General features: G+C 45.0%; 1 protein-coding gene across 2 annotated transcripts; it reads right to left on the reverse strand.

Moving 5' to 3' along the window:
- Window positions 1-1,431: 1,431 nt before the first annotated feature.
- On the reverse strand, window positions 1,432-13,566 carry PPP1R3B (protein phosphatase 1 regulatory subunit 3B). 2 transcript variants are annotated; one of them, XM_061404382.1, is made up of 2 exons: window positions 13,288-13,566; window positions 1,432-6,323 (listed from the first exon to the last, which is right to left on the reverse strand). In XM_061404382.1, exons 1-2 carry the CDS (start codon window positions 13,422-13,424, stop codon window positions 5,441-5,443), a joined length of 1,020 nt encoding a protein of 339 aa, XP_061260366.1. In that variant the 5' UTR covers window positions 13,425-13,566; the 3' UTR covers window positions 1,432-5,440. The 2 variants fall into 2 exon arrangements, with proteins under 2 accessions (XP_061260366.1, XP_061260367.1); XM_061404383.1 differs by lacking the exon at window positions 13,288-13,566 and adding an exon at window positions 12,454-12,733.
- Between the last annotated feature and the right edge of the window lie 13,286 nt (window positions 13,567-26,852).

Below are 26,852 nucleotides of genomic sequence, written 5' to 3' on the forward strand. Positions count from 1 at the left end.
TACCTTAATCCTGCTAAAAATACTCAGAACCCCTTCAGTAGAGCAGTTGACAGGGGGCGGCAGGGTCAAGGCCAGGTGCCAGGCTTACCCACTACTGATACCCTGGCAGTACCAGTTTCCACGGCTCCTAGAGGACTCACCTAAAACATGACTGTCTCATACAGGGTTGAGTAGAAATAGTGCCTAGATGACCTCCCTGGTGGCACAATGGGTAAGAACCCGCCTACCAATGCAGGGGACACAGGTTTGATCCCTGGTCCGGGAAGATGCCACTGAGCAACTAAGTTCATGTTTCCCAATTACTGAAGCCTGCTTGCCTGGGGCCCAGTCTCCACAAAAGAAGCCACTGCAGTGAGAAGCCCGTATTCTGCAACTAGAGAGTAGCCCCGGATCACTGCGATTAGAGAAGCCCGCAGGCAGCAACGTGGACCCTGCATCCGGTACAGCCGAAACTGAAGGTAAAAAAAAAAAAAGAAACAGTACCTAGAAATGGCCTTGCCCATGAGCAACAAATATTCCACTGAATTATTCACAGAGCTGGATATTTGCTATTCTGGGGATGTTGCTCTAGAAAACTGGTTTGGCTTTTTTTTTTTTTTTCTTTCCTTGTTTCTTTTTACTCTAGATATCTCCTGAATGTCCATCTCACAAATGAGAATTATGTAATGATTATGAAAACCACATTGTATCTCAAGTCGACATTCATAAAAACAAGTGTTCTTTTTTCCCCTTATTTCTGGAAAGCCAAAACGTGGGCAGTGTTTGCCAGGCTTGAGAAAGACGGTTACGCTTGTAGCTCGCTTTGGGCACTTATTGACCAGGTGCTAAGACTGAAAATACTCTTTCTACGGCAGAAACACCACTGCCTTTCCCCTGTAGCTGACACTGATTGGCAGGAAACATCTGGCAGCAGTTGACCTCGCCTGCATCCCATCTTCTGAACTTTGAAATAAAACATCTCTGAACTCTTACTTAGGGTGAATGTCCTGCACCCCTTGGAGGCAGGGCCCCACTAGGAGCTGTGTGGTTTGCTGGTTGCAAAGTCTGTCTGATTAAACAGTTCCAAGTTATGATAGCTGCTTATTAGTTTTCCCACTGTTGCATACATTAAACCAAAAATACTCTTCAAGAGCAAGTGAGAGGGTAGGAAGAGATCTACCCTGAGATCATGAAAAACGATTTATAACAACTCAGGCCCCTGTTCCTCTTCCCTGGCAATCACTTTCTTAGTTATAATCAGCCTTGGCTGCTTTAACAGCTTAAAAAGCAATTACTCCTTTCTCTGCATCTTCCAGCTTTTCAGCTTAGCCACTGATTGTGTCCTAGCCCTTTTGGAAACTGGCTTTCTATATGTGGAAACACACTGATTGAAAATGTTCCTCCCCAACCTCTGACTGTAAGAGAGTCAGTTTTAAAATAGGACACTTTCCATTTTGGGTTTTCTACCTTTATTACATTTTTGCATTTGAGATCCAAACAAACCACTCTCTTATACTACACACAAGGCATCCATTCTTGTGATTTTTAAAGTGCATTTCCCCTTTTTGTACAAAAATATGTATTAAAAAAAAAAAAAACCTGTGGAACTTTCTCGACAAGGCACTTTTAGGCATGAAAATGAAGTTGAGTCTCCGGTTCTACATTCACATAGAAGTAAGAGCAGACTGCCACCACCACAGCTGTGTTCTTGGAGTCCTCACAGGTCCAGCCGACTTTAGAAACTGATAAACAAGACTAAAAGCATCCACAGCTTTACAACTTGAGCTTCAATGCTTTACAACCCTAACAAGGAAAAGCTGCCCGTCCGCACGGCTGTCTGTCCCTCCCCGTTCAGATGTGTCCCACTTCAGGAAGTGAAGATTCGCTGGCAAAGTGTCTTCAGATGACCTGAGAGATCCCACTGTAAGTATAACATCTTAGCCCCAATGTCCGTGGTCATTTCAGGAAAGACGAGGACGTCAGGACCTCCCAGGGCAGAAGCCATGGTGCTTTCTCTAGCAAATCACATCCTGTCGAGGGCTTTGACGGAAGGATACTGAAGTTTTCACTCACTGTCCATTAAGAGGGAAACCCTAGCCCACGGCTCTTCTGAAAAGTGAGCCAATACTTTTGGGGGGTTTGTACACATATGTATATATAGAGAGAAGTCATTTAGTATCCCAGTGACTACAAGTAATGCTTGTTTTTAAAAATGTCAAATAATAAGCAAAGATCAAAACCCCAAAACATTCTTTTAGCAGTTTAAAATTTACATCTTTAGAAAAAACATTGAAAGAATAATGTTTTGCCACCGTTCAATCTTAGAAAATACACTCTACCCTGACTCTGAAATCATTTTAATCTCTGGAGAACTACGTAACTTCACTGTTTTTCACCTGTAACAAGAACACTTGAAGAAAAAAACAAACAGTCTTGCCCAAATGCTGCCATCTTCCAAGAAACACTGAAAGCTTATTGTGTAAAATCTATCTTTAGAGCACCTAGTTTATTTATTGCACCTAATTTGCAAACGCTCCCCAGGACATATGGGGAATAAATGTGAAACAGAAATGAAGCTGCCTCCCCGCCCCTGGACAGCTGCACCACTGGCAGAAGGCTGGTCCTTTGGCGGGGCGGTGGCGGGGGCGAGTTGGGAAGGGGCCACTTGTCATTATAACCAAGAGAGTCAGACCTACAGGTCAGGCTACAGTCATGTCTCCAGATAAGAAACCTGTCCCTTTCTGAAGTGTGTGGACATATTACTGCTGGTGAGTTAGGAACCGAGGAGAGAGCCCCTGGGAGCAGGTCCTGAGGCCAGCTGTTGGTATCCTGGGAGAGAACTGGCCCCAAAGCAGACAGCATGCGTGTGCTAAATCACTTCAGTAGTGTCCAACTTTTTATGACTCTATGGACGGCAGCCCGCCAAGCTCCTCTGTCTGTGGGATTCTCCAGGCAAGAACACTGGAGTGGGTTGCCATGATCTCCTCCAGTGAATCTTCCCAACCCAGGGCTCAAACTTGTCTTAAGTTTTCTGCATTAGCAGGTGGGTTCCTCACCACTAGCACCATGTGGGAAGCCCAAAAGGAGACTGACTGGTGAAGAGGAGATAGTGCTCTTCAGAGGCCAAAACCTCACTGCCTGACAATGCTGCTGGGGAGCCAGGGCAGGCACTTGCTTTAGTCAGAGAAGGGTCTTTCTTTGCCAGCAGGTAAGGACTTGCCCGGTGGGGTGAGCAACCCAGGTGCACTGGTGAGGGGGTTTGCAACCAGTGCCCCCAGCACAAAAGCTGGGGTGAGCTGGGAGGAAAGAAGGGTAGGGGGAGGGTTTGTGGTTGTTTTGAAAGAGATACTTATCACTGAATTACCATATTTCAAATTTTGACACGGGAATGCCTTCAGATCACAATGACTGAAAACCATACAGAAGTCACTTGGGGCATTTTTCTTACTAACAGAGAACGATCTAGTCATAAGGAAATGACAGCACACTTTGTACCTTTCATAAACTACAGGAGGGAGGGGACTTCTTAAAGCAAAATAAATTCATGACCCGTATAAAATTAGGTTTGCTTCCAAATGGTGTAGATTTACACTCTTGTATAACAATTCTGATCACCAGATTTATAATATAGAGAATCTTGTCTGTGTACTGGATGTAAGACATGCTTACATAAAACCTAGTTCTGCCCAATGTCAGCATAAGAAAAAAATGTGATTGTCCCTTAAATTTTATTAGCATGTAATCCCCCAGCATTGGCCACGGGGGAGAGACATAAAAAATTAAGCACTACGTTGCAGACTAATCACAGCCGGTTTCAGGGATAAGAACTCTATGGAACACCACTTAAGAGCATTTTAAAAAATCAAAACATTTTAAAGTTCAAAAAGAAAAGAAAAAAAAAAACCCAACCACAAAACTCTAGGAGCCAAGACACTCGAGATCTGCTCAATGCTGATTTACAAAAGCCACAGAAACCAGGAGGTCTCTTCCAACTGATCTGGAGAATGCAAGCAAAAGAAGGCTCTTTGCGTGCAGAGTCCAAGGTCTGTGTCCCCAGATCTAGGGAGTGGGGTATCCCGTCTCCTGCCTCCCCTTAGGAAGACCTCGCTTTAGTAAGATCAGGCAGAAGAAAAACGAGGCGGTCCTTTAATTAAGTTCTGAAAATAAAAACAAAACCCAAACCTTCTACAAATACACATATAAAAGTACTTTTTAAACACTCCCAAGTACCAATGAATCTTGCCCAAGAAAAATCACAGGATTTGGGGATCCATTGGATGAGGAAAGTCCCAGGAATCTCACAACAGTGTGAACCAACAGACTTTTAATGTTTTAGTCCAATGTGGTTAAGAACAATGAGTCTATGATACTTCAGAGTTGGCAAACAGTAAAAATCAAATCTGAGAACTTGATGAGGTTTTTCTCCCCATCCCTTTCCACACCCACACACCATAAATAAGAACTACCAAATCAAAGTCCGTGGGGGCTGGTAAAGTGTTGTTTACAATGTGGATGTTGTAAATCAGAGTCAAAATACAACCAAATGTTTTCTGGAGGTGTGGAGGATATATTGAATCTGCAAATCCAAACGTCCCAAACATGGCGTAAATGATGACTCTCCAGGAAAAGAGATTCTAAAATCCTTTTGTGAAGAAAGAGACACGGGCAAGCCAGCTGAGCAAGTTACAACAAGTCTTGTAACCAAGCTGTCCGGTGACTCAGGGTAAGAGCGAGGGCTTAGAAAGCTCCCCCAAAGCCAAGAGGAGAAGCTAAGCGTCCCATTCATGCCTGTCCTGCTGGCATCAGCCTAGTGCACCATTGGTGACACCGCCCAGGAGCCAGCTGACTTCCCATTGCTGGTGTGTCGTTCTCTGCTGGGCTGTCAAAACAGGGTCAGAAAGAGGAAATGCCCGTCTCCATCACAAGTTGATCGGCCTGCATCATCTTTTCCTGAACAGCAGCTGAACTGTGGAAGAAAACCAAGTGCACAAAAAATGCAGAGATAAAGTGTAAAGCCCATGCAACAGGTGAGAAGGCCCCGGCTGGGTGGTGAAGACCCCCAGAAGAGGGGCCACGGGGAGGACCGAGGGCTTGCCAGGGGACTGACTTCCCACACCCAAGAGGAGAGGGACTCCTTATCACCGAGCCAACATCCTCTGGCCTAGCCAGGGCTACCCACAAGCCTGGGTCCCGGCCAGACCCTTTCCAGCATCATCCTGCTCAGACAGACCGTCATTGCCAAACGGACCAGCACAGCCATCTCCTCCAAGCATGAACCCAGTTCTGTGATCAAAACCTGGCTGTCTTGGCTGATTGAAGGAGAAAAGTGACTAGGATCCTTTACTTTCAAAACTGTGTATGATGGCAGTTCAGCTCTTCTCCGGGCTTCCCTCTCCATCTCAGGACGACTGCAGCTCGGCTCATCCGCACCCACTGAGCCCGGCTCCATCCCAGGCTGTCACTAGTAGTATGGCCCAAGCTTCTCGTATCCTAAATAACTAGGCCACTCCGGAAACAGACCGTAGGAACACCGAGGGCTTCCAAACTGGTCAAAGGCTATTTCAAAATCTGGTCCGTTTGGCGGCTGGGCTGTTCCCTGGGTAGACTGCAGCTCCGCCCGGATGATCCTATAGTTTTTGCCTTTGTTGCTGTCCCAGTACGTCTGTCCATTGCACTCATAGCACACGGCGAACTCCATCCTCTCGTAAGACTGAATTTTCTCAGGCAAGCTGATGTCAAAGGAGAACGTGTCCTTGTCTGAACCCGCGTACGTGTCCTTCACGTACCAACAGGGAAAGTCTGTGAAGCTCTTCCAGGTGTCAAAGGTCATCCGGACTTTCACCGTCTTCTCGAACGCGAGGTTCTGCACCTTCACGGTGCCTGCAATGGACCTGTCCTTCAGAACGCAGTTCTCCAGGCACACGTGGTCGGTCTGAAGCCGATTTCTGAAGTCCAGGTAGTCCGCTGATGGCTGCGAGAAATCCAGCACAAAGCTCTCGCTCTCCGCTGTTGTCAGGCTCACGATGCTGTCCAGGAGCTCGGTGATGTTCAGCGGAATATCTAACGGGTCATCGAACTCGGAGAACACTTTGACCATCGTCAGGGCCAGCCCCTGGTTGTCGGCGAAGGACACCCGCTTCTTCACCTTTTTCTCCTGGACCGTCGGGGCCACCGTCCCACTGGCTTCATTCTTGCCGCTCAGCTGAATACAAGGCCTCAGAGGTTTGCTTGGCTTCGGGGCAATCTGGAAGGCAAACCGCTCTCTGCGCAAGGAGGGGGCCATGCAGCTGTACCTGCACTCGATGTCCACGGCCATCACGGGGCTAGAGGAACACGCTAGAACCCTGGCCAAGAGGAAAGACAGAAACAGAAAGGAGGTCAGACAGACATTCAGATTCATCCTTCCAACAGGGACTGGCAAGCTGCGTTTGCCTTCATCTCCGCCCACGTGGCCACAGCTCATTGTTAACTCAAGGGTGGTCCAGTGTGACCGTGGTTTCAGGGGAGATTAAAAGCATATAAGTGGAGGGTGGGCAGGGGGAGAGGCCCAAGGTTAAAACCAAAGAAGTATGGAACCACTGGTCTTAAAACCAGTTCATGGGATTCCCTGTCAGGACTTCTTGAGGCCTTCAGTGCACTGATGATTGTGGGGAATAATGAAAAGCGCATGCTGTTTGTGGAGTTTCCAAAACTTATTCCTAATGAGGGAAGCCTCCATTTTTTGTGGAGCACCTTGCTGAACACAGTTTGGTAAATCCTGCTTTCATCCAATAAAAAGAAATTAATTCCTCCCACAAATACTGATTGTCGTTTGCTATGTGCCAGGCATGATGCCAGACCCTAGATTCAGTAGTGAAGACAGACCCCAACCTGTCTTCATTCAATGTACAATAGATTTTTATATTCTAGTATGTTTTTTAAAAAGTGCCAGAAATTTAGTATTTTTAAACTTTTCGTATCAGTGAATAATTTTTTTTTCTACAGTGAAAACAGCCTCTATAAGAATAAAAAGCAAAGAGAATCATGCTAAAGATTACATGAATCTGACTTCATAAAAACCATGTTTTTTCTATAAGGGAATAAAGTAAGTAAAACTAAAAAAAAAAAAAAAAAAAAAGACAAACTGGGGAAATATTTTCCAAAAAGCATGGCAGCAAAGTGTTAATACATTAATATATAAAGAGATTTTATAAAATAATAACAAAGTCAAATATTCCATGTAGAAAAATGAGCAAAGAGCACAAATAGAAAATTCATAGAAGAAATTTAAAAGTGGCTTATAAATATGCAAAATGTCAAAATTATAAGTAATTTAAGAAATTTAGATTAGAAAATAGTGCCTGTTTTTACCTAATGAGTTAGGAAAGAATTTCAAAAGATAGTACAAATATCTATATTAGTCCAAATGGCACAAAATTTCTAAATCTTTTATTTTCAGGTTCTTATATCACATACAAGTGTTAAACTTAAGGGAATAATTTAAAATGCATGAAGATTAATGTATTAAATTGTTCAATGCAACATTAAGTGGAGGGAGAAATGTGAGAAAATAAACTGACCAATAACAGGTAGCCGATTAAATCAAATATACTATATTCATGTGATACAATTTTATATCATCATTAAAATCATTATTTGTAAAAAATATTTAAAAGGCATAAAAATTCATAATATAAGATTAATGTAAAAAATGGATTTCCTTGATGGCTAAGTTTGTAAAGAATCCACCTGCAATGTAGGAGACCCTGGTTTGATTCTGAGGTCAGAAAGATCTGCTAGAAAAGGGATAGGCTACCCACTCTAGTATTCTTGGGCTTCCCTTGTGGCTTAGCTGGTAAAGAATCCATCTGCAATGCAGGGGACCTGGGTTTGGTCCCTGGGTTGGGAAGATAACCTGGAGAAGGGAAAGGCTACCCACTTCAGTATTCTGGTCTGGTGAATTCTATACAGTCCAGTCTGTACAATCTATACAATCAAGTCTATACTATACAGTCCATGGGGTCACAAAGAGTCGAACATGTCTGAGTGACTTTCACTTTCACTGTCAATGTAAAAAATGGAGAAGATAAAATTATGCAGAAAGACTAGATTTGTAGGGCAAAATTATTACATATATGCACAGAATAAAGACTAGAGATATACTTAAAACTGCCAAAATATCAAGGTGATGGGATTTCAGGAAATTTCTGTTTTCCTGATTTGTACTGTCTTATCTTTTCTAAAATAATAGAACTTCTCTAACCAAGAAAACAGAATGAATATAGTAAAACATCTCAGATATCTTAAGATTTGCCAAAATTCACCCAACACTATTGTCACACTAGAGCCAAGCTATTTGAATTTCTATTTACCATGGCAAATTGATATCCTGATTTGACAGTTCCAAAGGGCTAACTGAAGAAGTCAGTGATGAAATCTGGATTAAAATCTTTGGTCTGAGAATCACAGAACACAGGATCTGGATTAGTTGCCAATCACATCTTCCTGCATGGCAAAGGCTCTAGTGTGGCAACAGTGTGTGGTGGTATGTTGGGGTACCAACTCTCAGGCCTCCCCTCGTCTCCCCTCCATGGGGGTTGCTGTGCTGTGGATTGATGATGGTAGTTCAGGAGAAAGACTGGCAAAATGTTGCTCATCTTCTGACAAGAGTGGAGATCATTGGTCTCACATACAATACCAGACCCATAAATAATATCTGCTCTTCAGCTTGATTTTGATGATCAAATATATAAAGAAAAATGAGAAAGTATGAAGACATATTGGGTTTGATCCCATTTTCCAAAACAAACAAAAACAGCACTTCCTCGGGATGCAGGAATCACTTAGTAATGACCAAGTGGAGAAACCCACACGTTGAGAGACAAAACAATAAACACAAGTACCTGTATTAGTCTGAAATGGCCCAACCTTTCTAAATGTTTTTATCTTAATTTATAGCCAGAAAGTAGCCATCAAGATGCATTTTAAAGGATATCTGTGTTACTGTTTCTCCTCTAACACAGTGAAACAAGTGAAAATTTTAGGAGCAAATTGGCTATTATATTTGTTTACACCCATGCAATTGTTCTGGAAAGGCAAGTTCTGACTGAACTGGGCAAGACAGCTTTAAAAAAAAAAAAATGTCAGTGGGGGGTTCACTAAGGGGTTCAATGTAAAACAAACAAACACCAAAAAACCCTATGCCTAAAAAGTAATTCAATTTTTCTTTTCCTCTGTTCATTGCAAAACTCTGTTAGAATGCATTGGAATCATTCAGTTCTACTTTTAACACAGGTAGCTTTTGTTTTTTGAATGAATTGTTAATTAAAAATAACCAAACAGCAGGCAAAGCCACATATCCCAGCCCTTCCTCCTCTGCCCACCCCTGACAACCTGGGTATGAACTAAGGGAGGAAGGGTTCCTCCTCGGCCACAGCAGCTTCCTCCTGGCCTGAGTCAGCACAAGGTCAACTGCAGGCTCTCTACGTGCTTTCCCGCACCACCTTAAAACAGATCATTAGAAAATGATTGGGGAGCTCTCAAAATATTTTGGAAACAGAATTCTGACACAAGCAGATCAGTGAAAGCAATTGCACACTTGCTGCTGCTGCTGCTAAGTCGCTTCGGTCGTGTTCGACTCTGTGCGACCCCATAGACAGCAGCCCCCCAGGCTCCCCCGTCCCTGGGATTCTCCAGGCAAGAACACTGGAGTGGGTTGCCATTTCCTTCTTCAATGTATGAAAGTGAAAAGTCAAAGTGAAGTCGCTCAGTCGTGTCTGACTCTTAGCGACCCCATGGACTGTAGCCTACCAGGCTCCTCTGTCCATGGGATTTTCCAGGCAAGAGTACTGGAGTGGGGTGCCATTGCCTTCTCCTGCACACTTGCAGTCAACTGCAATTGCTCTCTAGTTCTAACCCCGCCAGTTGGAGAGGCTTAGTTGAAAGCCTTGGTAAAGTTTCAGTATTTGGACCCAGAGGTATAAATGTACCCCTGGGATCCCTTTTATCACCGAGCTTTAAGAACAGGGGGTTGGGGGGTTAAGGAGGTAAGGCTGGAGTCAGAGCCAGACTCCACTGGCACGGTGGACTGGAACTAAACAAACAATTCCACTGGCACTTTCCAGAGTGGAATTGGTTGTGTGACTTTCTCCATGAAAGGCAAAAGGAAGGTGAACCACCTGGGGGCCCAGGTGTTCCTCTTGGGCTCCGGCCCAGAATCCCTTCACTTTTTCAGTGTTGCCAGCGCTGGAGGGGAGGTCACTAACCCCTGTGGCCTCAACAGAGGGTGCAGTCTGACTCTTGGCTCCCTTGTCTGTCCTCACAGGTAGATTCCAGTTTTTATTCACCAGATCATCCTCCAAGAACTGGTGCACCAAAGTGCTGGTTTGGTGTAAGCCTTCCTGATCTTCTGCTCAGAAACTCCCTGATGGACCCTGACCATGATGACCAACACCCAGACACACTCCTGTCACTGGAGACACGCAAGGTAATCAGAGCTTCCTAAGTTCCTGAAAGGCAGGCACCTGGATAGGTGCTTTAATCCTTAAATGGCATGAAAATGATCAGTTCCAACACAGGATGCGTTGGGCTGTACTCACGCCCTCTCTTATGAGAGACTCTTTGGGAGCTCTGCCCTTTCCCTCGCCCAGCCAGGTAATATGAGTCACCAAGGTTGGTCAGGGAAAAAAAAAACAGAAGGAGATGTGGACACACAACTGAACCAGCAGAGATGACATCGGACCTGGATACCAGTTCTTTGCAGGACAAGGTCACGAGACTGTGAGTAGCTGTTACTCAGACCAGCAGGGATTCTCAAAACTTTTGCTTCCAAATAGATGCCTAGGAGATCAGTCTTGCCCCATGAGAGACTGGACGTGTCTAAGGGTACATTTCAGTGTTTCTGGTCAAAAAGAGGACAAACCCTAACACTCCATGCAAATCAGAAAGAACATGGAGAGTTTTGCATAAAAGTTTTCCCTGTTCCACTAGTAACAAACAACACACCCTCTCAAGACAGCTGGCAAGGGTTACGTGTAATGGTGATTCTTCTCTAAAATCTATCAACTTGTACAGAAAATAACCCTATAACCTTCACAGTTTCAAGCAGCTGAACTACTGACTCTCTGGCTGTGCCTTTTATAGAAGGCAAATCTTTTTCTTTTGTATTGAGGCCAACACATTGCCTCCCCCATTCTCTTGCACTCTGATAAGAAAAGACAGAAATATCAGACGCACCAATAACTCACCAGGAACACTGAAGCTACGTTGTGAAGGTAAGCGTTGACAACCAAGTTACCAGGTATAATTTTTGTTTTAAAGATGTGGCCACCTATGCCTTTGGCATTTCTCTATTTGCTCCCAAAAGGTTTGGCTGCCATAGTGTGAACAAAGTTGGCATCTTTCCCATGGTACTCTGACCATGGGGCTGTTATTCGCAGCCCTAGATGCCACTTGGACTCCTCTATTCTGTCACCGCCATCCAAAGCATCTCTGAGATAAATATCTGTGGATGAGGTTGCATGTTATAGGAAAGAGATAAGTTAAAATGGCACAGTGTTTGCATCTAGAAGTGTCCAATATGAAATACAGCACACTGGCCTAGGAATGCCTACACATTGCTGTGGCTATGCTATGCTAAGTCACTTCAGTCATGTCTGACTCTGTGCAACCCCATAGACGGCAGCCCACCAGGCTCCCCCGTCCCTGGGATTCTCCAGGCAAGAACACTGGAGTGGGTTGCCATTTCCTTCTCCAATGCATGAAAGTGAAAAGTCAAAGTGAAGTCGCTCAGTCGTGTCCGACTCTTAGCGACCCCATGGATTGCAGCCTACCAGGCTCCTCTGTCCATGGGATTTTCCAGGCAAGAGTACTGGAGTGGGGTGCCATTGTGGCACTCAGGGCAAATTACTCAAACTCTCTGGGCTTGAGCTTCTCCCCTGAGATCCCTTTGAGCTCTGACATTCTGGGTTGCTGATATTGCCTGATGGTTCTTCTTTTCCCACTAACTTTTCCCTAAATACCTCAACTTTACTTTTGGGGTAAATCCTCCAGCTGTCTTCACTTTAGTCTTGGCTCCTGGACAACCCTGCCAAATGAACCATTTCCTCTTCTCCTCTGCACCCCAGCCTGAAGGCCTTCCTCTGGCTTCTCCTGGGCCGTGGGTCTCCCAGGGAGGCCTGGCCACACACACCACAGGCCCCAACATCTTCTAGCAACTCTCCAAGTTCTCAATTTTCTCCTCTTCTGCAGCAAACAATACCAGGAGAGAGCCCAAACCTTCTAGTATGTTCTGGCCTCTCTGCTCCCTCTTTTGCACTGAGTCGCTTCCACACCTCTTTTTCTGGACTCAAAACGGACAGGAACAGGACACGGGGGCAGGCCGGGGCGTCCTGGCTTCGAAGATCCCACAGGTCACTGTCTCCTGGGTCCAGCCAGGCCCGGGCTGCACCCCGCTCCCAACCCCTCCCAGAGATCCTTCGCCGGGCGGGAACCCACCTGTGGGGCCGCGGGGAAGCCCCCTTTCCAGCTGGCTCGCTGCATCGGAGAACCCGGAGGGAGGTGGCAGGGGAGGCTGCCGCCACCAGACTACGTGAGCCTCGGTGTGTGTCCGGGAGGCAGGGCTTGGGCTGGGTTCCCGGAGTTGTGACCGGCAGGGGGAGGAAGACGACGAGGAGGAGGAGCCCTAGTTATCACACCAGGGCGGGGCGGCGGGGCCACCCCGGACGGAGAGGCGCCGCGAGAGCGTCCCCGCGCGGCCACCTCGACCCCGCCGGCCCAGGACGGCCCGTCTGGGGGCCGGGGACCCGAGGTGGCTCGGCTCGGAGTGGCCCCAGCCGCCGGTGCGCTCCGTGTCCCGTAGCCCTCAGCGACCTGAGAGATCACCTACTGTGTTTCCCTACGTTGTAACGGGCAATCGAGGCGGGGTGAGAGACGCAGCGACTTTCCCTTCTGCTCAAGATCCCAGGGCTCAGCTCTAGGAGTGTCGGTTCCCAGGCGGAAAAGCCTAGTGTCAGGTTCGAATTCGGCACAGTAGGGACCAAGAGTCGTCTGGACTCCCAGCCCCAGCCTCCCATCCTGGCCAGGACCCCCAATCGGTGCATCACGTGGGTCCCGCCAGGCTCCATCCAACCTCTGGTCCCTGCATTGCCCTCTCCACGAGGAAGCAACAGTTTCCTCAAGCTCTTCTAGAGTGTCCCATGCCCACAGTGTAACTGCAAGCTGGCCTGAGAAAGTGTGTGAGGCAGGAACCAGAGAGGGTCCCTGATGCGTGCCCTCGTCGCCGTTTCTGCGGTCGGGCACCGGGCCTTGAGGGCTTGGTGGGGGACGTACCTGGTACAGCTCATAAGCCCCGAGGTGCGGAGGCGCCAGCCTGCGGCAGCATCCCAGCCAGGGTGGCAGGGGCAGCGGCGGCGACAGCAGGAGCGGGGGCCGGGGCTCAGGTGGGCGCCCTCCGCGGGCAGCCGCATCCGTCCGTGCGCTAGAGCAGCCCTCCCGCCTCCTCCCTGCGGCCCCTCACCTGGGACTCTAACTTCCAGCCGCCGCGCGGCTCCCTTTAACTTTCAGGCCACCTCTCCCCACTCGGGACGCCTTCCCAGACCCCCCTTTCCCGAGAACGCCCCCCGCAGCCAATGGGCGCGCCCGAGACTCGTGCCCTCCACCAATAACCGCGGAGCCGCGGTCCCACCTCCCCAGCACCGCCGCGCCACGTGATAGGCTGCGCGCCCAGAGCGATAGGGCCGGGTTCCAAGGGCTGGGAAGAGGGTGGTGGGTCACAATTTCATCCGAAGCCGGGGGGAACGGGCGCCAGGGGGCAGAGGCACTTGCCTGCTACACGGCATCCCGTTACAGCCAGAGGGCTGGACGCCGGCGCCTGGCACAGTTCCTACTGCCTAAGCAAAGTCCTAGCCGGGAAAAGTCACCCTACGCGCGCGGACGGGATTGCAGAGCCATTCACCCGTCCCGTCGGCCCCGCCTTCGTCTTACTCTTCAGCCACGGGGTTCACAGGTGACCGCTAGTTCCTCCATCACACGTGGAGCCCAGAGGAGCCCGGAGAGAATGCCAAATGTGTTTCCCTCCGTTTTAGGTGGAGCCTTGTCGGGATCAGTATCTCCAGCTTCTAGGATACTGTTGAAAATAAGTAATTACTGAACGCTTGCTTTGTGCCGATCACAGTCCGGGTGTCCTTGTGAATGGAATACAGTAAAATCCTTTTAATAAAGTTGTTATTGAGGCAAAGGACCAATACCCATCTCAGAATATTGCATAATAGTTGAGGGTTTCTCAGGTAGGTATTGGAGAAAACAACAGCACTGCACTCCAGTATTCTTGCCGGGAAAATCCCGTGGATGGAGGAGCCTGGTAGGCTGCAGACCATGGGGTCGCTAAGAGTCGGACACGACTGAGCGAATTCACTTTCACTTTTCATCTTCATGCATTGGAGAAGGAAATGGCAACCCACTCCAGTATTCTTGCCTGGAGAATCCCAGGGACAGGGGCCTGGTGGGCTGCCGTCTATGGGGTTGCATAGAGTCGGACGTGACTGAAGCGACTTAGCAGCAGCAGCAGCAGCAGCAGCAGGTAGGTATATTTCCGAGGAAACTACCTAACTTGAATCTGTATGAACGGATTCAACCTGTATCTACAGGGCCTCCTTGATCTCTGGGCTTCAGCTTGAGATCTGTAGAGAATGATGAGTTTAGAATAGAGTTTAGAAGCCCCTCCACCCATATGAGATCAATTTAATATGCATGCAGCAGCAGCAGTCATAGATATCATTTCCTTGGTGACCAGCTCTGAGCTAACCACTTTAGGGATGAGGATCCCAGTTTTCCAGGTTTATTGAATTTTGGAAATTAATATAGGATTACCAGCTTTTTAAAGTGCCAGTTAAAAACATAAACAAGTCCTACCATCTTCTGTTACCACCTTTTATTTTTGAAAGAAATACTCTATTCTTGCTTGGAGAATCCCATGGGTTTGCAAAGAGTTGGACACTACTGAGTTCACATGCACACACTCTTTAACAGCAACAACAAAATACAGGAAGGGCCTAATCTCAGTAGAGGCTAGTCCTTCATATTGCATATATTTAGCTTTATAAAAATTTATTATGTTGACCATAGCATATGGGAATTTCTGCTATAAGAGATTTAAAAGCAGCTTCTAACTTTACTAGCAATGTAAGACAAAAACTCTGGTCCATTACAATAATGTAGTTGGAGTCTTCGGTACTATAGAGAGCTTCCTCAGACTCAGTCTTCCTGTCTGAAGGGTGATCATTAGTCCTCTTCCTTCTCTTTCAGTGGATAAATCTAATTAAGGACCACCTGGGAAATTAACTATTGCTAGGCAGTTGGCAAATGAAATTCCTATGCAATAATTCCTTTGCCAACTCTAAACACCCTTTTATTAGCTGATGAGAAGTTTGAAAATTTATGAAGCCAAGTGCTGCCTACATTTCTCAAGTGGAGGGAGCATGCTAGAGGAGTGGGCAGAGATAAAGAGCCAACAGGTATTGCAAAACATATGCAGGTAAAGGGTGATCTGAACCCAAGTGGGAAGGAGTTGGGACAAGTAAATACAATTTTATAGCATTTGGGTTTGGAAGTATCTTCCTTACATAGATCTAGGAAATCATGGGTAATAATTTCCCCTGTGGTTTAGGTGACTATTTCAGACCAGGAGAGTGGGGCTAAACTTAGTTATGGCACACCACAGTCTTGGTAGGTAGGACTGTGGCATCTAAGAGTTTGAAAAGAGCACAGTCTTTGAGATTGGAATAGAGTTGGGTTGCAAGCTCTGGAGAACTGTTGCAGGAGAATTCGTATCAGTCCTGAACCCCAGAACCTGAGAGATGTACTGGTCCTTAGACAATCTTGCTTTGCGGTTTCATTTTCTAGCAACAAAGAGGGAAACCGAAAACGGAAAATTTCAACCCTTTAGTCAATGCTTACCAAGTTCCTTTTCTAATATCTGGCATTGAATTGTAGCCTTAATATTCTTTAATAAGCCTATCCTTCTCCCCCAAATAAAAAGAAGCCAGTGGCTAAGGATAGCCAATGATCATCCATAAACTTCTCTTTTTTCATGGTTGTTAGTGGTAGCACTGTCTTATTCTTTCACTTGGGTTCATCTGTGACTTTTTAGCTGTGTCTTACACATTTGTTCATTTGTTCTATAGTGCACTATTAACCAACTTAAGCCTAGGTGCTGGAAATGGAAAAATGAGTGATATATTATCTTACTCTCAAGAAGCTCTTAAACTGACAAATAATGATGTGGAATGAACGTGTGAAAGGCAGATCTCTGGGGAGCTAAGAGAAAGACTGTGTGTGTGTCAGTGGGGGAGAGGGAAGAGGGGAAGGTTAGAGAAGGCTGACCTTTGAGAAGTGACCATTGAGCAGGATCCTGAAGGGGGAGAAAACGTTTAGGGGTAATGGGAGAGAGAACGGCAGGAATTGGAAATGGCACAGAGTTCTTCTATATGTTCCCCCAAAGAATTTCCACTCCATTGATTAAAAATCAGATCCTCTTTCTGGCTTAAATACTAGATAGTCTTTCCTTCTGCATGTGTTAACATCAGTTTTTTTTTTTTTTTTTGCTCGTCCAGAAAACTTTAAAAAATGTTAATACCTTATCTCCTCCTCAACTTAACAATTTCAAAAACAGTTCAAATCACACAAGATTTTGGAAATCCTTTTCTTTCTGTCGTCTTAGAGTTCTAACATTGCTTCTCTTTGAATTTAAGTGAATCTAAATAAAAAAATAACCAGCAAAGAGAGTCAGAACTAAAGAAGAGAGCATTCTTTTGCTAGATCAGAATAGAAAGTGGGAAAGACTGTTTCCAAACTGCTTAAGTCCATTTATATTTAGATGAGAGGCGTTGTTTGCACCTGTCAGAGCTGCAGATGCGCTCTGGGTGCATCATATTACCTGGGGCCCTCTGTCCCTCTTTCAGAATTGCTGAAGGGGACTTGCTAGGTCATGTTTTATGGGACAGGCAGATGAATACCAGTAAAGGGATTCTGTAAGCCTCTGTCAATGAGAATATGTCCTTAGCACAGAAGAGAAGATCTTGGAAAGATCTTGAGTAATTTACATGTCAAAGCTCCTAGAGCCCATCAGTAATTTACATAGTTGAGAGTTTCTGAGTTTCTGTATGATGCTGATGTAGGGACCATTCCTTTAAAAGTTACATTAACAAAACAGCTTTTATGCTCCAGCTTTATATCTAGCGCAGTGCTTTGTATGATCCAGATATATCTTTAATTTGCACTGTATATTATGCTTATGATTATAAAACTAATACAAGATCACTGTGGACATTGTGGAAAACACAGAAAAATATTGTGATGAAAACAGAATCAGCACCACCCAGTCAAAACTACCAATGTAACTTACTGTTTTTTCTTTCAGTATTTATTCTGTGCCCAAACATTTTATTATCAGGATCATAGTATATATAAAATTTAATATTTTAATTTTCTAATCATGGCTGCTCATTTTCAGTGTATTGATATTAGAATTTTCCTGACATGCTTTTTAATGACTGCATAATATGCCTTCACATAAAGAGACCACATTTTATTTTCTTATTATGGGATACTTAGATTTTTTTACTCCAAATTTTCTCTATTAAAAATATACTTTGATAAGGACCTTCATATTTAAATCTTTGTCTGCATCCCTGATTCTTTTTTTTTTTTAACTTTTCATTTTGTTTTGTTCTTTTTATATTAAACTTTTTGTTTTATATTGGAGGACAGCATCCCTGATTCTTTCTTGTAAGTCTGTTTCCCACAGGATATGCACCTTCTTTAGACTTTTAATTCATGTCACCAGATCATTTTTAGGAGGATCAGTATTGACTTTTTAGTCTCACTGTTGAGGAAGTTTAAGTGTTAAGTAATCCTAATAAGGTCTTGGTTTATGGACTTTGGGTAAATTATACCTCATCTCACCAAAAAACCATATGAGAATTTTCACTAATGAATCATATACTCTGTGCCCCGGGTAAAAATAGCTGCACACTTGTCTTTTGCTTTAGCTCTGAGTCTCAAAGTACACAGCCATTTTAAGTTATGAATGGGGACTTCATAACCATATTATTGACTTAAACGATATTAAGTGGTGGCTGGTCAGAGAGAAAGGGAGAGGCTGGGAACCAGAGGGTACCGCTTGGCCACAGGCTTAAAAGGAATTAGGCAGAACCCAGTATGTATTTATATTCTTTGCTCATCCATCCCCCATTCATGACTGGTTTGATCATAAATTATATTTGAAATTGTAACTATATACACGTGATGCAACGTATAGCACTCAGAATGTCATGACAAGCGGCATGCGTTTCTGTGAGGAGAGTGACATGTCAAGCTGCTTGGAGGGCCACGACAGGCCACCTGGCTCTTGCGTGCCTTGGACCTTCAGGCTGGGCTGTTCTGCCGCGTGCCTCTGGAGTCAAATGCCTCAGATGCTGAAGGCACTTCGGGCTTTTGTGTAAACAATTATACTTGGGCCGGATCCATCCTGATATTTATAAACTGCCTGGATTGTCCTCTTAGAAACGAGCAATAATATAATTTGTATTAAGAAAGCAATGACTTGTAAGTCAAACAGCTAAAAGCAAATATCGTATAATTAATGCATATATATGGAATCTAGAAAAATGTACTGGTGAACCAATTTGCAGAACAGGAATAGACACACAGATGTAGAGAATGGACTTATGGACATGGAGCGGGGGAAGAATAGGGTGGGACAAATTGCGAGAGTAGTATTGACATATATACATTACCGTGTATAAAATAGATAGCTAGTGGGAAGCTACTGTATAACACAAGGAGCTCAGGTCGGGGCTCTATGATGACCTAGAGAGGTGGGGTCGGGTAGGATGTGTGGGAGGCTCAAGACAGAGGGGATATATATATATACACACACACACACACACACACACACACACACACACATAGATGATTCATGTTGTACAGCAGAAACTACCACAACGCTGTAAAGGAATTATACTCCAATTAAAAAAACAGAAATAAATAATCACTCATTAGACGGATGAGGGAAAACGACTATTTAGGTACAAAAATTTCTAAATGTACGCACGATGTCTTCCCACAACTTTACATTTCTATCACTCCTCTTTTTCTTTGAAGTTTAGGGTCAGAAGCTGAACTGACTTCATGGTTTTCCTTCTGATCATTTGATATCCTCTAGGGAATTAGAACTTGGAGACTGCATTCTTCCTTCTTGAAACTCCTGGTAATGATTTCTCCACACACAGCCATGAGCTGTTAGGGCAGTTAAAGCTAGGAAGTCACCACGTGTGGGGAATATTCTATCTCTGCGTCTTGCCTTAATCACAATCCCAAAGAGGCAGAAATCTCAGAAAGCAGTGGAAGAGTCATCGACTAACGTCGTTATTTCACCTACTGCATAATAAAATGCAGAGGACAATAGTGCATTTGTTATAAAGGCTACTCAGTTTTGTTATAAAATTACACTTCACCAAAAACAACCACCCGGTAACTATTTGTATGAGTCTTACTTGGTAAGCAGCCAGGACCATAAAATATATGAAGCCAGACTTTGACATCTAAGCCTTGGAAATTGATCTGACCATATAGTAAACCTTAGCAAAGATATTTGGCATCGTTCCTATTTTCTTCTGTTAATTCTCTGGTCATCTTCAAATGCAAAACCCCTTGTAAGTACGGTTTGTTGTCTCCTATTTTTCTTTGATCCAAAGGGTGTAGTAACTTAAACCTTCTTCACTGATTTTGACCCTGGTTCTTTTCTCTTTTTTTTTCCAGTTATTAAGTATAGTACCTTATTCCTCTTTTTAAATAACACCTTTTGTGTTTGGTTATGGAATGTAATACAAGTTCAACTATAGGAACTCTTGAACATATTAAGTGTAAAGGGGAAAATAAAAACTCTCTAAATTTCCACAACTTGGACAAATATATGTTTTTATTTGTTGGCTGGTTGGTTGCTTCTTTATTTTATTGGAGTATACTTGCTTTACAATGCTGTGCTAGTTTCTGCTGTACAGCAATGTGGCTCAGCTACATGTATACATATATCCCCCTCCCTCTTGTGCCTCCCTCCCACCCCTCCATCCCACCCCTCTAGGTCGTCACCGAGCACAGAGCTGAGCTCCCTGTGCTCTCCAGCAGCTTCCCTTTAGCTGTCTGTTTTACACATGGTCGTGTATATATGGCAGTGCTATCCTCTCAGTTCTTCTTACCCTCTTCTTCCCCACTTCTTTCTACAAGTCCATTCTCCACATTCACATTTCTATCCCTGGCCTTCAAATAGGTTCAATAGAATGATTTTTCTAGATTCCATATATATGCATTAATAGACCTTGATTCTTTTTCTTTCTTGGTATCATCTTTTAATTCATAAAAATCAAGGAATCTTCTAAGATCAGTCAATAAGTGTTTCTCTTTCTTATAAATCAACATTATCCATCAACTTTTAGGGACTATCCAAAGTCATTGATGATGAAAAGAAGGAAATATAAGAGATATAAGAGAAGGTTTTTGATTTAATTTCCTGCAAAGATTCCTAGGAGGACAAAAATATACAGACTCATAAAACCTTCATGCCCTAGACATAGTGAAATGTAGCGTTTAAGAGCGTAGTCATCTGATGGTCCTGGATTTAAATACCGACTCTGCCACAATGAGCTGTGGACTTGGGAAAAACTACTACCCAGGTTTGTGCCTCTGTTTTCCTATCTGTAAAATGGAAATACTAATGCCTGCCTGGCAGGGTTATTTTGAAGATTTCCTGAAATACTTTCTGTGTGACCAGGATGACACATTCCACAAAATTCAAGTACAATGAAAGTCACGTTTCTGGATTATTCTAAATACAATAAAATCTGGATCTGAAGCTTCTCCTTACCAAGTCCAATTAGAAGCTTAGTACTGATTGATGTGTGCAGTCCCTCAAAACTGGGAACGGGCCTTTTGTCCTTAGACTCTACGGTCACTGCCTGCTCCTTCTACAGCCCACCCTCTGTGGAGATCACATCCTCACCATCCACTGCAGTTTCTGCTCAGGGCAGGCTTCAGTGATCCCCCCTTGGTAGGCCTGGTGTGAGGGTCCTACCCCCCAGATCTTAGAAGTCAGTCTGGTGTTTTTTCTTCCATCAATAATTTGTTTTGCAGGGGGTGTCAGAAAACCATGGAGAAGCATCTGAAAGAATTTTATACTCATACATTTTTATATGTGTACATGACCTCTCTTCCAAACATTTACCAGATTCTCCCCAACATTACAAAATATACCAAGGAGACTGAGTAGTATTTTTTTTTAAAGTAGTGCTAGCTTATCCACCATGCTGATTTAGTTCCTTGATGAGGTTCTCACACTACATGTAATAGTCTATTTTGTGCTACCCATTCTCCTGGGTTTTAATGATTGTCTTATCTGGCAGTGGGCGTGTTATTTGCTGCTGAGCAAAGAGGTCTTTCTCTCCCAGTGATGTCTTGAACCTTCCCTCTCCCACTCCAGGGGTGGTCTATTGTTTTCCCTACCAGTGGGAATTTACACTTAGTGGGCGTAGTGTTTGCTCAGGTGGAAGAGCTCCACATACCAAATCTTTGCTCTTTAATTTCACTCCAAATGCCAAGACTTTCATTTATAAATCACACTGCAAAACCAGAGACCCTGGAGTTAAAAGGACTTTGTGTTTTCTAGTTTAGTCACCCTCTGTTTACAGGGGAGAAAACGAAAACCCAGAAAAGTGCCATCACTTGTTTAAAGTCAGAGATTCAGCTCCTGTTTGAGTTGGATGAAATGGGCTCTCTACATTTACCTCTAGGCAGACTGATGGGAAATTAATCAAAAGGCCCATGTGAGCAGTCTTTACAATGAGTAAGGGGCTCCTGTGAGCCTGTGGCCAAAGCCCACGAAGGGCCAAGTGTAAAACTCCTGCCCACTACTCAAAGGCCAGTGAATTTCCAACAATTAGTGGAGACTACACCGTCAACAAGGAGAAGGCAATGGCACCCCACTCCAGTACTCTTGCCTGGAGAATCCCATGGACGGAGGAGCCTGGTGGGCTGCAGTCCATGGGGTCGCTAAGAGTTGGACACGACTGAGCGACTTCACTTTCACTTTTCACTTTCACGAATTGGAGAAGGAGATGCCAACCCACTCCAGTGTTCTTGCCTGGAGAATCCCAGGGACGGGGGAGCCTGGTGGGCTGCCTTCTATGGGATCGCATAGAGTCGGACATGATTGAAGTGACTTAGCAGCAGAAAAAACACCGTCAACATGGCACTCTGAAGTAACCAAAAACTGAAGCTTTTCAGTACAGAAGAGTCTGAGGACACAGGTGACATGCCTCCAGCCAGTTCTTCCGAGTCCTTCCAAGTTTTAAGGGCTGTAGTAACAAGAGCATTTCCCCTCTTAACAAGCAAACTTGGCTCATGATATCTGACATCCTATCTTCAAACACTGACCAAAGTCAGGGTCAAGATCACTGCCTGCCTTTGTGGATCCCAGAGTCTTTCTGTTTGGTACTTGGGTGAGCCAGGAACTCATTAGATTGCAAAAGAGGGAAGTCCAGGGACTTCCTTGGTGATCCAATGGCTGAGACTCTGCACTCCCAAGGCAGAGGGCCTGGGTTCTAGGTCCCACTGCTGCAACTGAGACCCGGTGCAGCCGAATAAATAAATAATATTAAAAAATATATAAATACATTAAAAAAAAGAGGGAAACCTCACCCCTACTAGCTTAATCAAACAAACAAAAAGAAGTATATTGGTTCATGTAGCCAAATACTAAAAAGGCAGGAGTGGGGTTGTTTCTAGGATAAACTTTTCAGCATCGTGGGGAACATGACTATTGGCTCCTTGGGGCCGACACCAACCCCACATTGAGTACGGAGAGGAAGAAGGGGATCTCTCGCCTGGTGTCAGTGTATGCAGTTCCCAGGGGGACTCTGGTTGCTTATTTTCATTCTGTTGTTCTACTCCCCCCTCCCCACCCCCCACTGTGGAAGTTCAGAGTCTTAACCACTGAACCACCAGGGAAGTCCTTCCAGGCGGGAGGACCAGCCATGGTGCTTGGAGAGATGGCCCAGCCTGACTCCATGCCCACTTCTTCTCTGTGGAGGAGCATCTTCTGTCACTAAATTAAAAGAATGGGCAGGAAACGTGTTGATATGAACAACAGCAATGTTTCTGTCATTACCTGTAGTGGGGAGAAAATAGCATCTGTCTTTCTGATGTTACCGCCACCTTGGATTTCCAAGAAAGAAGGAAAGAAAGGAAATTCTCTTCCATTGTCTTCCCCTTTGTCACCATCACCAGTCCCACTTCTGGAAGGTAGGGGACTCTGTCTCCTGGTCAGGAAGGACCACCGAAGAGCACAGGAGGTCAGCATCTGCTCTGGGAACCAAGAGTCTGCGGTGCATGGTGGAGGATTTCCATCCTCTAACAAGAGCCACTTCCGGGGGATCTTGAGATGCACTCTCCCCTCCCCCACAATAAGATAGTCACCAGCAGGGAAGGCAGGAAGCCAGGTTCACATGGCACCAGGCAAGGAGATATCCATGCTGAAATTCCAAAATGATGCCCTTATACCCTATTGGGGGGCAGTCCTTGGCTCCATCAGTGTCCAGCTGGCTGGTGCAACCCCATCAAAATTACAGCTGTGATTTCCATGGGGAAAAGCCCTCTTGCCAACTCCTCAACTTCATTTCAGTTTTTTATACTCCTCAGAACAAATCTAAACAATAAGGATTGCCACTGATTGAACATTGCCCCAGTACCGGGCACTTTACATACTCTATACCAATGTCCCAAAAGGGAAAGTAGTTCTGTTATCCCCTCTTTATAGGTGAGAGGCTCAGAGAAGTTAAGTAATTTGTCTAAGGTCACACAGCAGCCAATGGCCGAGTCTTGATTCAAAGTCAAGTCTGTCTAAACTCCCAAGCCCAGGCTGTTTCCAGCACACCAGGCTGCAGCTCACAGCAACCAGATGAAAGAGCCTGAGAGCCCCAGCTCAGGGATTTCTTGTCTTGCTCTTCGAGTCTGCTCAGGTGAATTTTAGAGTCTTCACTGGGGCCCCAGCAGGATAAATTGTGCATTTTGCAAGCATAGCCATTCATTTAATTTGACTGCCAGGACAACCCCCTCATTCACAGGCAGGCGGTAAGGAAAGGATGCTTGGGTTCCTCTGGCTGGAGAAGAAGCTGTTTCCAGCCTCCGTGGACAGCTGCAGCAGAGGCGCAGGAAGGAAATCTGGGGAGGTGGAAAAGGAAACCGTAGCGGGGGAGGAAGAAAGAGGGCCTGTGGGGAGGCAGGTTTCTGAGGCTTGTGCAGGGTGAAAGGGAAAGCCCACACAATGGAGGAAAGTTGCCAAAAATCTCTGTTTTTGGGAAAAAGCCAGACATGGAAAAAAGTCTTCCTACCCAAAACAATTCTTTAGTCCACCCCACATCCTGAGACAGCATACAAAAACAATAAACGAAGCAACCTGCTCTAAGTGCAGTGAAGGTAGCAAATTCCATAGTAACCTGGAAGGAGTTAATCCATTCATGCCTGCTTTGTGACAGTTGTTCAAGCTGAGTGGCTACATTGGCAGTTAGAGATCTGCTGGCCCCTCCGGCTTTGTCACAACCTGGGGCATGGGGCTGCAGTGGGTGAAAGAGTTGTCACAATGGGGTCTGTGGTTCGTGGTTGGGAGAGGAGGCTCCTGGTTATTGACCCTCATCCTCTCAGCTCTGGGCGCCTTCCATGGCCCCCTGCCAAGACTGGTACTTGTCACCTTGCATCTGAAGCAGGTGAGACTCTTGTGTGATGTCAAGAGATGGGTAGTCTCTGGGGAGGAGGATAGTTTGCCAGTGGGTCATCTTGGACATCTGTGTTATGTTCTCCTGACCTTTGTACTTTGAAGACTCCTGAGATCTGAAAATAGACAATTTTCTCAAGAAGGTCATATAACCTTAAAGACATGCTGCCAAGAGAATCAGCTTTAATTCTAATTTACTCCAATTTAAAACATGAATATGTGCCATCTGATTTTTTATTTTTAATAAGAGGAGACATTGTAGAAACAAGTAATGAAAATTTCAAGGCTCAAAGAAAGCACTGTGGAGTCATAAGTTAGGGTTATAAGGATTCTGGAAAAACCTTTAGTGGAATAAGCGTTTTTAATGCTTTTCTGGTCACTACCGGCCATGGAACAATGTCCCAGAGGCTCTTCCAGACCTAACATTCTGCTGCCTGCTTGCCTGGAAGTCCATCTCATCCTCTCGCAGAGTAGGCAGAACACGAACTGTGACCACTGTCCCTAAAACAACACTCAGGGGCCTGAGATTTCCCAAGTCCCTCTCTCTATTTGCCAAGTCATGTCTGACTCTTTGCGACCCCATGGACTATAGCCCACCAGGCTCCTCTGTCCAAAGGATTCTCCAGGCAAGCATACTGGAGTGGGTTGCCATTTCCTCCTCCAGGGGATCTTTCTGACCTAGGGATCGAACCCACCTCTCTTGTGTCTCCTGAGTTGGCAGACAGATTCTTTACCACTGCACCACCTGGGAAGCCCCGCCAAACACTTAAAGCTATTTAATTTTAATTTCAAATGTACTCAGTACCTATTTATTTAAATCAGACTTTTTGATTCAGGAGCAGACAAAATTGAACAGAGAAAAAACCAGGAAAGGAAAGTCATTTTATATTTAGAGAAATGGAAAAAAGATGCGAAAATGTAATGAAATAAAGGAAAACAACAAAGAAGCTATACGCTATTGCCCCCAGAGTGCCTTGGGTGAAAACACTAGTCCCAAGAGAAGCTCATCACTGAAAGTTTTCAGGATCAAGTAGTTCTGGAGATTCGGACAAACTGTCACCCCATTAGGAGATTCGCAGTACTTCAGAGCGTGCTGGAGGCTCTGCCACATCCTACAGCCTGTTTATTTAACCCAGCATTTCCCAAACTCCCCTGAGAATTCACGTTTCCTGCAAAGTTGTATTGTACCGTATGGAGAGGTGGTGGTGGTGGTTCAGTCACTCAGTCATGTACAACTCTTGCGACACCATGGACTGTAGCCCTCCAGGCTCCTTTGTCCAGGTGATTCTCCAGACAAGGATACTGGAGTGGGTTGCCATTTCCCTCTCTGTATGGAGAGGAGTAACGATAAAAAAAAAAGAGAGAGAGAACATAAGTGAGCATAACTAAAACTTTAGGAAATTCTAACAGAATGGGGACATGTATTACACATGATTTAACTCTATGTAATGTGAACTTCCTGATGTTCAAGCTGGTTTTAGAAAAGGCAGAGGAACCAGAGATCAAATTGCCAACATCCACGGGATCATGGAAAAAGCAAGAGAGTTCCAGAAAAACATCTATTTCTGCTTTATTGACTATGCCAAAGCCTTTGACTGTGTGGATCACAGTAAACTGTGGAAAATTCTGAAAGAGATGGGAATACCAGACCACCTGATCTGCCTCTTGAGAAATTTGTATGCAGGTCAGGAAGCAACAGTTAGAACTGGACATGGAACAACAGACTGGTTCCAAATAGGAAAAGGAGTTCGTCAAGGCTGTATATTGTCACCCTGTTTATTTAACTTCTATGCAGAGTACATCATGAGAAACGCTGGACTGGAAGAAACACAAGCTGGAATCAAGATTGCCGGGAGAAATATCAATAACCTCAGATATGCAGATGACACCACCCTTATGGCAGAAAGTGAAGAGGAACTCAAAAGCCTCTTGATGAAAGTGAAAGTGGAGAGTGAAAAAGTTGGCTTAAAGCTCAACATTCAGAAAACCAAGATCATGGCATCCGGTCCCACCACTTCATGGGAAATAGCTGGGGAAACAGTGGAAACAGTGTCAGACTTTATTTTTCTGGGCT

The sequence above is a fragment of the Bos javanicus genome, chromosome 27 (genome assembly GCF_032452875.1).
Source record: "Bos javanicus breed banteng chromosome 27, ARS-OSU_banteng_1.0, whole genome shotgun sequence".
NCBI classification, from domain to species: Eukaryota; Metazoa; Chordata; class Mammalia; order Artiodactyla; family Bovidae; genus Bos; species Bos javanicus.